Source organism: Rhamphochromis sp. 'chilingali' (genome assembly GCF_963969265.1).
Source record: "Rhamphochromis sp. 'chilingali' genome assembly, chromosome: 3".
Taxonomy (NCBI): Eukaryota; Metazoa; Chordata; class Actinopteri; order Cichliformes; family Cichlidae; genus Rhamphochromis; species Rhamphochromis sp. 'chilingali'.
In genome coordinates, this window is record NC_137931.1 from 36,317,454 (window position 1) to 36,326,205 (window position 8,752).

Here is an 8,752-nt window from a genome sequence, read left to right on the forward strand (position 1 = left end):
TCTTGAGAGACAATCCTAAAATATCAATAAGGCCTCTGGAGAAATTTCATTTACTGTAATTGTGGTTGTGCAGCTTAAAAAGAATACAGTGCCAAGACTGTTGTTAGTTCAGTATTATTAGAAGTTTAGTCACAGCTTTAAATTTCAAGAATGCTACTATCAACCTTTACATGCATGTTGACGGTTTGTATACAATTTTAAAGAATTTATGAGTTGTATTATGTGAGTGTGTTGAGATTTTACAACCATGTTTTGTTTTAAAACACCTTGTTAAAAGAAAAAATAAATTTGTGCAACCACATTTTATTGAGGTTTTTGGTCATCACAATCACCAGATGTATTGTCTTGGAACAAGATGACTCAAACTGATAACATTAACATTAATACAGTCAGTAAATACATCAAACATGGATCACTGATCAAATAGAATAGAAGTGTCAGATAAACAATATTGAAGAACACCAGAGAATAAAAGCAACAAACAAGTACAAAGCTAGAAAACAAAAATAATCACAATGCACATAAATTAATGCAATGAAAAAATTATTATTGAATTATGTTAGTATATATAACTATTGTATACTTGTAGAATGGTACCCTAACAAGCAAAAAGACTTGAAGCAAATGAACATTTGTTAAAAGGTCAATGCAAAAACAGAGCCTCCAATCACAAAATAGGTGGGTGAAATATGAAATATGGCAACATAAAGTAAATTCAGCTTGGTCTCAAGTGTGTTAATTGGTGTTTTAGGTGGAACATTTTGAACATTTGTTTGATTTCTGGGAAAGAAAATGCAATGATATTCAAAACAACCCCCCCACCCCCACCCTTAGAATTACTTAATGGTCGACACTCATTAATTTAACTGAGTGCAAAACTCAGATTAGCATACTAACCTGACCAGGAATTAAGCTATTCCAAAACCATGTGTATTACCTAATGCAAAGTCCATATTCTCCTGAAAGTCTTTGTAAGAGGTATGAAGTGGTAACTTTAAACAATTGATGCACGTGTTTGCAATGGGTAGTTTAGACATGGTTTGTGCATCAGGCTCTTGGTGAAGAAATTCAATGGACGGTTGTGGAGAGAAGCCAATTGGTGGAACAGTGTTGGCTCCAGTGGCGAAGGCAAGAATTGTCCCCAGCTTCTGTGTTCCGTCTTGATCTAAAGGAAAAGCAATACTGTCAAAAATGGCATTAAAGACAAAAAACACAGCAAGCATTTCTACTTTTAACTGATTCAATGAAAAGATGCACTGCATTATAAATTGAACACACAATGCTTAAAACGCTAAATTTACCTTCTGCATCTGTTAGGTAGTCTCTCCAGAAACTAATGACAACTGCTTCAGCATGCCTTTTATTGCTCTCAGCTGGAGAAAGGCAGATGGTAAAGAGGCTGTCAAGAAGGTCAGCTGTAAGCACTGAAGGTGACCAGCATAGAAGGGTGCGAAAACTCTCTGGGTGAGCTTGGATTTTGTCCAGCACCTCAAGTGTCCATAGTCCATCCTGAAATCTAAATGATAATCAGAATTACCTTTAAAATCACAAATCACATCAAAAATGAATGGATCCAAGAAGTATAATCTAAAACATATGAATTTATATATACAATAATTTTTACTTCAGATTATTCACATCATCAAAAGTGTATGTCCCAAATCTGCATTTTTCATGTGATGCTGTCACCTTTGGAGGCATGGTGTACCTACACATAAAGAAATGCCACACAAAATTCCCAGAATACAAGGCAATCTGCATGGGTTTGAGTTACTTATTGGACAACAATAAATACATACATACATACCTTTCAGATGGACCACGGACTCTGTGTATTACTTGGAACATGATAATGTCATGTATAAGCAGATCCTTGTCTTCCAGCCTCCGTAGCGGCCTCAGGCAGCCAGCATTGGCTAAGTATTCCTGAAGTGGCTCAGTTGCTACTATCAGATCTTCAAAGGATTTACACTCTTTAACCTTCAAATAAAAAAATAAAAAATTAATGGGCCCCAATTAATACATGGAGTAGAACGACATGCACACAATACTAAAACATTATCCAACAACTGACAAATCAGTTTTACCCTTTTAATTTTTTCACGCAGGTCACTATCGGCAACATCTTCTAAAACTGGTTTAGCCAAATCTGGGCCATCAACAAGGCAAGAGAAGAGTGTTGGGGACAGAAAGCCTGCTGGTGGACCACCATGTACAAGGCTTACTGCAATGGCTCTGCCTGCAATGAAGTACCTGTCCTCCCTCATGGCTAGAAATAATGAAAAACATTACATGTCAATAGATGCATGAAAGCGCTTGACAAGAACTTCATAAAAATGATTTTTTTATTGCATTACTCCAGGGATATCAGCCTAAAATCAATACATACCAGCACTATCAAGCGCCAAGTTCATTTTGCCTTCTTCACCCTCAAACATTGGAGACAGGGACAAAGCTTCGATCAGAAGTCTTAGAAATTCTCTTCTTGGTCCACCCAAGTCAACAGCCTCTTCAGGTACTCCCATATCGTCAGAAAACCTGACAGAAATTGTGTGGCATGGATCATATGTTGCTCGTTTAAAACCTCTAATTGCTCCATCCAGGACTGTTGATCTATTAATGTTGAACTTGCATTTCTTCTGTTGGTTTACTTTTGCAGAAAGTTCCTCCAAAATATCTTTTGCTGATACCAAACAACTTGAAGTCCTGTAGGATTAAAAAAAAGAAAAGAAAAAAAAAAGAAAAAATATTGAAAAGAACATCAGTAAAAACATTCACATACAAGGGCTACAAGGACATACAAAGTTTTGTCAAAATCAGAATCAGCATACTTTATTAATCCCTAAAGGAAATTATCATAATCATAAGCAAAATGTACAAAGGAGTATATTGCTCAGTGGCTTTTTATATTGTTTATATGTTTTGGAGAACTAGAAAGCACTAGAGCAAAGAAAAATAGTTTCAATGCACAATAAGTAAATTTCATTTCATTGTCAGATAGGCTGTTAAAAATTCGCTGCCTATTTCAAATAAAATAAAATTTGCCAGCATTACAGCATTATCATTTGACTCTGTAGACATTATTCAAAAAACTGTTTTGTTAACAGCAAATATAAATATCATATATGCATATAAATATCTGAGGATGGATTACACTCCTTCACAACACTGGTTACAGTATTGGATTGCAACAAATATGGTGTGTTTAATTGGCTACTGTAAAACATTTGTATTTGAAACTAACCTTTCGCTCTGCAGGCTTGCTAGTATAGCCTGGTTAAGTTCCTCATCATCAGAAGACATGTCAGATAGTGGAGTCATGATTGAAAGGTAGTTATCGTAGTTTACAGATTGACTGTGTGTTGATGTACAGGGTAATGCTGAACAATGATTCTCTGGATTCCTGGTCTGGTAGGGTGAGCTTGAGGTATTTCGGCACGTCAGGACCAGAACTGGATCACTTAAAGATGCAGATGATGAGGTAGAAGGCTGACTAGTGGAAGGGTAGATTTCCAATGAAGACACTGGTAACTGGCTGAAGGAAATGTTTGTTGAAGCGCTGCTGTACTTGTGTGAGATACTACTTTCATGGGTCAAGGCAGGAGTTTCCGTTAATAATGTTCCATTACAAACTGATGAGGCAGGAGATTGCGTTGGAGCAGAGATTGGTTGGAAGGCAGCTGTTGAACTGGCAAAACTGTCTGAAGATGATGAGCGCAGCTGCCTTGATGAAACAGGGTTTTCTTCACAGTTTTCCTCACTGCTGTAGCTTGTAATATCATCCTTAGAAATAAAATAATAATTATAATAATTCACATATATTGAATTTGAACATTAAATACCATATATCCAACCTCTTCTGCTTATTCTTATCAGAGGTGGGGTGGTTGGAGCCTATCCCAGCTACCATAGGGTGAGAAATTTCAAGAGTTAATAGATCTTTCTCACAATTACTTTGACATACTAGGCAGACAAAATTGTAACACATCTCCTGAACAGCAGTAGTCTTACGTTCTATAATTCACAAACAGCCCAACAGAGCAGCTGTAAATTTAGTCAATACCAGAGCTTAGGATTAACATTTTTAAAAAGGAACATTAACTTGGTACTATTCTATCCAACTACAAAAGGTGAAAGGCAAGTTTAAAAAGAACAGAGATGAGAAAGTTCAAAGGTTGTTTATGCACCAATTTCTGGTCTTCATATTATTACTGTACAGTGCTATGTAGATTCATTTAAAAGTCAAATAATGTACCAAAATTGGTTTTGATGGTCTGATGTATAGGGCTCTCGATTTATAAATTTTATGTATGAGATTTGCATCCAGCGCCTGTCCTGCTCGCAGTTTGGGCGCAATCAGTCTGTTGCCACAAGCCATCAGAAACTCCAGGCTGGAAAACAGTTAAGTTGTAAAATGTTTAAAATCCAAAACAGCAAAAATGTTCCAATAACTTTTTTAGAGCTAATCTTGTTTTCCTCTTTGAATCAGACTTAAACCAGTAGTAACAGAAGTAAACTTTATACAAATGTCAAAAAAGTATGCCAAAAATGGAGTGTTCAAGAAAGGATAACTGATTTGGTTCTTTTAGTTTAGTTTACTGATTCATGTCTACCTGTTCTCTGACTTAAATCGTTATGTAAAGCTTTGAAATGCCTAGATATCGAAAAGACTACTGACAAAAGCTGTGTCGTATTAGGTTTCGACTGCTAGCACAACCTACCTTACATCAATAGAAAGTTTATCTCCAAAGGCGTCCCTTATTTGTTCAGAGACAGTTTTCTGGTCCCAGGATTTTTGGAATTCAAATCCATTCAATATATGCCCTTGTTCATGTAAATGTTGTTTTGTGCGATGCTTGACAACAACACTGCTTGATGGCCGTGGAAGAAGGATGACAACTTTGTTGAAAGTATCATGATAATGTGTCTTGGCCCTATAAAACAAAACAGAAACTATATTCAGATTTATGTATCCTTTGTTTTATTTACCTATACTTAGACACTATCAGTTCCTTAAGAAAGTTGCTAATGTCACTTGGTAGTGACCAGCTTACACGTTAAACTGTTGCTAAGCTTTTATAAATAAAATAAAATGTTACACAGTTTATATTAAAAAAACAGTATCGCAGCTAGCCATTTAGCCCACTTGAATATGTTTAAAGTTGCTCGTGCATGTAAGAGTTGAGTATAATAGCAAACACAAATAACAGAAACATAATTTGAAAGAAAAAAAATGCATAAAGTAATAGCATGCTTATAAATTGCCTTTGAAAAAAAATGGAAAATGTACGTAAAATAGAAAATGTTTTGGGGTTTGACCATTATAATTCACTGACACTTGAATAAAAAAAAAATAAAAAATAATATATATATATATATATATATGTATATATATATATATATATATATATATATATATATATATATATATATATGTATATATATATATATATATATATATATATATATATGTATAGTACAATGAAAGAAAATCTAAGAGCTCCAGTTCAACTACAGTGCGGCCCCTTCAATCACAAAAGCTCAAAAAATAAACTGCATGAGGATTTATTTTACTGCTCTTTAAAATGAAATACGCCTACAAAGAGGCATACAAAGAAACATTTGCTATTACTTTTTACTTTGACTAAAGAACAAAAAAGACACCGATCATATTTCTTTTTTTCTTATTTCATACACTTTAGAAACTGGACTGAAGGCATGACTTGGCATCCATGTTTATCTACCTCTACAGTGGTACAGATATTGATCCACTCACAACACAGAGTTGGATTGATGTCTTCTAGCAAGATTAAAATTCTACCCCAAAAAATAAATAAATAAATAAATGAATAAATAAATACAAAACTAAACAAAAACAACAAGAAAATTAACCCAACCTTTTATTTAGCAGGAGGTGGTAGCTACATCAGTGAATAATGTAGCTACCACCTCCCACATTAATAAAGAAGATTTAATATAAATAATCTTAAAGTAAGCATCAACTTACACTCGGGTCACAAGTACAAACAGCCACTAATATTGAAATAAATGCCACGGTCTTTACTGTTTTTAATGTGGATGCTGCTGAATAAATTAGCTAGGGATAAAAAATTATAAGGGTAACAAAGTGCGTTGCTAAATCAGCAAAGCACATTTCGTATTTTGTATTTCGCAGTTGTATAGTTAAGTGGCAAACTGTTTTGTTCTTACCTTTTCCTTGATCTGCAGTTCCAGTTGCCAAAGTGTTTCTGGGTCTGATATCGCAAAGACTGCCCCACTCCAGTCGAACTCCGTGTAGCTACTTGACTCGTTGAAGATACCCGGGTGTTAGCTGGTCTAAAAAGTTCCCTCATCTCACTTTCCACCGTGCTGTGGGTAACACTGGGTGCAGTTGAGCCCGTCCGATCTCGATCAAGTGACGAGGACAACGATGTGACCGTTTCAGGAGATGATAAAATATTTCTTAACAACCCGACAGCTTGCTGAAGAACTCGAGTTTCTTCTCCCCCCTCCATGCTGTCAGACACTTGAAAGTGACCCGCGCGTGCTTCTCAGCCAATCACAGCGGTACAGACACCCAGCCTTCCGTTTCCATTAAACTCCTTCCGTTTCCACTATACTCTTTCATTCACATACATTATTCTCTTGCATACATATATTTTCTTCAGATATGTATGCATTCTCTTCTTACATACATATATTATTTGTAAGATTAAATGCATTTTGAATGCATGTAAATGAGAGCAAAATGTAGGAATGCATAAATGAAAATGCATGTATGTTAGAGTGCAAATGTGTAAATATGTAGATTAAAATACATGTATAAGAGAGCATAATATTGCAATGTGTGTGTTAAATATGTGTAAACATGAGAATAAAAATATCTAAATATAAAAATTAAAATAAAACAACATGAGAGTGAAAGTATATGTATGTGAAAGAAGAATATATGTGTGTGAGAATGAAAATATATGTATGTGAGAGTGAAAATATGTGTGAAAGAAGAATGTATGTATGTGAGAGTGAAAGAATAAATTTTGGCTTGTACGGCCCCTCATACAAACTTGTTAGAGCCGTTTATAAGAGTCTAAAGAAGACATATAAGTCTAAAATGATGGTACAGACTGCCATGGAATTCAGGCAGTTAAACTTTGAAGATAATATAGCAAGAACGGTGATATCTGAAGTGAACAAGATGAAGGAGAAGAGGATTAAGGTTTTTGTTGTTAAGGAGAATAACAACAATTCATCTGAACAATCCTCTTCAAAGACCACTAGGAACTTGTTAAGGGATTCTTTTATCAAGCACTCAGATGTAATGAAATAACACTCAGACACTTCAGCAGTTTAATGTGCATGGGTGAAACCTCAAAAGAGATTCACACACTTCCCTGTTGCAGTCTGCCTTTATTTATACAAAGCAGGAAGCATACAAAAAAGGAAATATCATGCTTATCTTGTCAAGCAAGCAGGTATGATTTCTCAAGAACTTTGTATCCTCCACAAGGTCGTTTCTTACTCTTGGGTGGCGGTTTCCTGCTGCTGACAGATAATGTGAAGGCAAACAGTTTCCGTTACAGAGTAGAGAGCCAGCAATTAAAATATGCAGCTGGTTGAGTACAGAACAGAAATGTAAACACTCTTAGCTGATTATTATATGAATAATAAAACCTTTAAAAACAAAAATCCGCTGACAGAACTGTTGTTCTTTTGGGAAATTTTTGAAAACATTGTTTCCCTACTAAATCATAGTCGAAATCAGGCTATGATTTCGACTATGATATATACAATTCACAAGATTTCAACAATTTTAAAATCCTACAGTGTTGGTTCTGTCTCGCATCAGCCCCATCCAAACAGGTCGCGGCAGATGGCTGACCCTCTCTGAGCCTGGTTCTGCTGGAGGTTTCTTCCTGTTGAAAGGGAGTTTTTCCTCCCCACTGTTGCCAAGTGCTTGCTCGTGGGGGATTGTTTGGGTTGGAGCTTTAATTTTGTAAGGTTTTTACCTTACAATTTAAAACACCTCGATTCAGAACCTCTCACTGTTGTTGAAATTGTTTGGCCCTTTCTGTGAGGGCACTGCATGTTCTCAATCTCATTGGGAAATGCTACATTTTGCACATGAATGCAGATTTATTCTAAATTGCAAAATGCATTTGCTAAAAATAAACAAACTAAACTAATGCATGGCTATGGTGTATTTTTATGAATCTCGTACTCAGGTAATAAATACTTTTGTCTTATTACTGAGCAATAATAAAGTTTTTTTAAAAAAACCTCATGTCTTTTAATGAACCGCTTGTGTTTTAGTTTAGTTATAGTTATAGGTAGTGGCCGAAAGAGTTTTGGTCCCTCTTACTCCAATGTAAGCTTGTGGAAAAAGCCCAAGAAGTGTGTTCAAGCCTGTCTATTGAGCAGAGTTTAGATTATGAAACTCTTAAGAAAACTGTGCTGCAGGCGTATGAACTTGTCCCTGAAGCATATCGGCAGAAATTTAGGAATCTTAATAAAACTGCTAACCAGACTTTTGTTGAGTTTGCGCGAGAAAAGAATGTGTTGTTTGAGAAATGGTGTTGTTCATGTAAAGTTAAAACCGTGGAAGAGTTAAACCCTTATTTTGCTGGAGGAGTTTAAAAAGTGTTTGCCGGAACGCATCGTGACTTATTTAAACGAACAAAAGGTGTCGTCTCTCACTAACACGGCACTCCTGGCTGACGAGTTTGTTTTAACGCACAAAAGTGTGTTCTGTGCA

General features: G+C 35.6%; 1 protein-coding gene across 1 annotated transcript; it reads right to left on the reverse strand.

Moving 5' to 3' along the window:
• Positions 1 to 873: 873 nt before the first annotated feature.
• On the reverse strand, positions 874 to 6,547 carry LOC308393671 (uncharacterized protein). The gene is made up of 9 exons (XM_080877627.1): positions 6,211 to 6,547; positions 4,722 to 4,934; positions 4,256 to 4,391; positions 3,245 to 3,783; positions 2,390 to 2,706; positions 2,088 to 2,269; positions 1,808 to 1,980; positions 1,302 to 1,516; positions 874 to 1,165 (listed from the first exon to the last, which is right to left on the reverse strand). The coding sequence occupies exons 1-9, from the start codon at positions 6,513 to 6,515 to the stop codon at positions 909 to 911; spliced, it is 2,337 nt and encodes a 778-aa protein (XP_080733753.1). The 5' UTR covers positions 6,516 to 6,547; the 3' UTR covers positions 874 to 908.
• Positions 6,548 to 8,752: the final 2,205 nt, after the last annotated feature.

What these genes read in the sequence shown, in the direction of transcription:
- LOC308393671 (XM_080877627.1), bottom strand. Translation starts at nt 6,515, where the DNA reads ATGGAGGGGGGAGAAGAAACTCGAGTTCTTCAGCAAGCTGTCGGGTTG. An exon ending in CTTGGCGCTTGATAGTGCTG is followed by an intron (nt 2,270 to 2,389) that starts GTATGTATTGAT and finishes CATTATTTCTAG; the next exon opens with CCATGAGGGAGGACAGGTAC. An exon ending in CTACCTAACAGATGCAGAAG is followed by an intron (nt 1,166 to 1,301) that starts GTAAATTTAGCG and finishes CTTTTCCTTTAG; the next exon opens with ATCAAGACGGAACACAGAAG.